The 1,377-nt window shown below is 36.4% G+C and overlaps 1 protein-coding gene across 1 annotated transcript; it reads left to right on the plus strand.

The window, feature by feature from the left end:
- LOC109831337 (zinc finger MYM-type protein 1-like) lies at positions 1-1,117 on the plus strand. Its single transcript, XM_020398669.1, has 3 exons — positions 1-169; positions 276-972; positions 1,042-1,117. Exons 1-3 carry the CDS (start codon positions 1-3, stop codon positions 1,115-1,117), a joined length of 942 nt encoding a protein of 313 aa, XP_020254258.1.

A 1,377-nucleotide genomic window follows, 5' to 3' on the forward strand; every position in this document is an offset into this window, starting at 1 on the left:
ATGGAGAATGACGAACTTTCAAAGGCAATTGCGAAAGCTCTCAAAAATGCCAAATATACTAGTCATGATATTCAAAAACAAATATTTCATGTGTTTTCAGTGAGATTGAAAAATGCAATTCGTAAAGAAATTGGAGTTGCCAAGTATTGCATTATTGTTGATGCAGCCCGTGATGAGTAAAAAAAGAGCAAATGTCTATTGTGTTGAGGTTTGTGGACACTAATGGATTCATTCAAGAACGTTTTTTTGGCTTGTTCATGTTTCCGATACTACAGCTTTGACTTTAAAGAACGCCATATATTCTGCTTTGGCTCATTACAATTTGGATGTTCAAAATATTAGATGTCAAGGTTACGATGGGGCCAGTAATATGAGGGGTGAATTCAATGGATTGCAAGCTTTGATTATGAAAGATTGTAAGACTGCTTACTATGTTCATTGTTTTGCTCATCGGCTACAGTTGGCTCTTGTTGCGGCAGCAAAAAATCTGACTCCCATTCATATGTTTTTTGATAAATTAATTTCTATAGTTAATATGGTTGGTGCTTCTTGCAAGCGTAATGATGAATTGAAGAAAGCTCACGCGGATGACATTGCCCATTTGATTTCTATTAATGAACTCGAGACATGGCCTGGACTTAATCAGATCGGCACTTTACAACAAGCTGCTGATACGCGTTGGAGTTCTCATTTCAGATCATTATCAAGTTTGATCAGGATGTTTAGTGCAGCATGTACGGTGTTGCTCAAAGTTATGGAGGATGAGCTTCCCTCCCAACGAGCCGATGCAACATCTGTTTATGATGAAATGACTTTGTTCGATTTTATATTTATCTTACATCTAATGAGTGAGATTATGGGGATCACAGATTTTCTTCGCCAGACTTTACAAAGGAAGTCTCAAGACATTTCGAATGCAATGGAGCTTGTGTCATCTACAAAAAGATTACTACAAGAGTTAAGGGATGACAAGTGAGATAATTTGCTTGAAAAAGTAAAGTCTTTTTGTGTGGCTCGTAACATTAATATTTCTGATTTTAGTGCTCAGTATGTTGATAGACGACATATCGAGCTCATGGTCATTAAGACATCACCATTGGGCATCATTACCGAGTAGACTTTTTTTATGACGCGATTGATTCACAAATGCAAGAAATTAATGTGCGTTTTAGTGAAGATGCGACAGATTGCTCATGCTTAGTTCTGCCTTAAATCCTAAAAATGCATCTGAGGCTTTGAGAATACAAGATATATGCAAATTGGTTCGCAAGTTTTATGCAAAAGATTTTACAAGTGAAGAAAAAGAGAGTTTGAAGATGCAACTGAAACATTATGAGCATAATGTAGTCAAATGGTCAGACTTCAAAACTCTTTCAA

Source organism: Asparagus officinalis, chromosome 1 (genome assembly GCF_001876935.1).
Source record: "Asparagus officinalis chromosome 1, Aspof.V1, whole genome shotgun sequence".
Taxonomy (NCBI): domain Eukaryota; kingdom Viridiplantae; phylum Streptophyta; class Magnoliopsida; order Asparagales; family Asparagaceae; genus Asparagus; species Asparagus officinalis.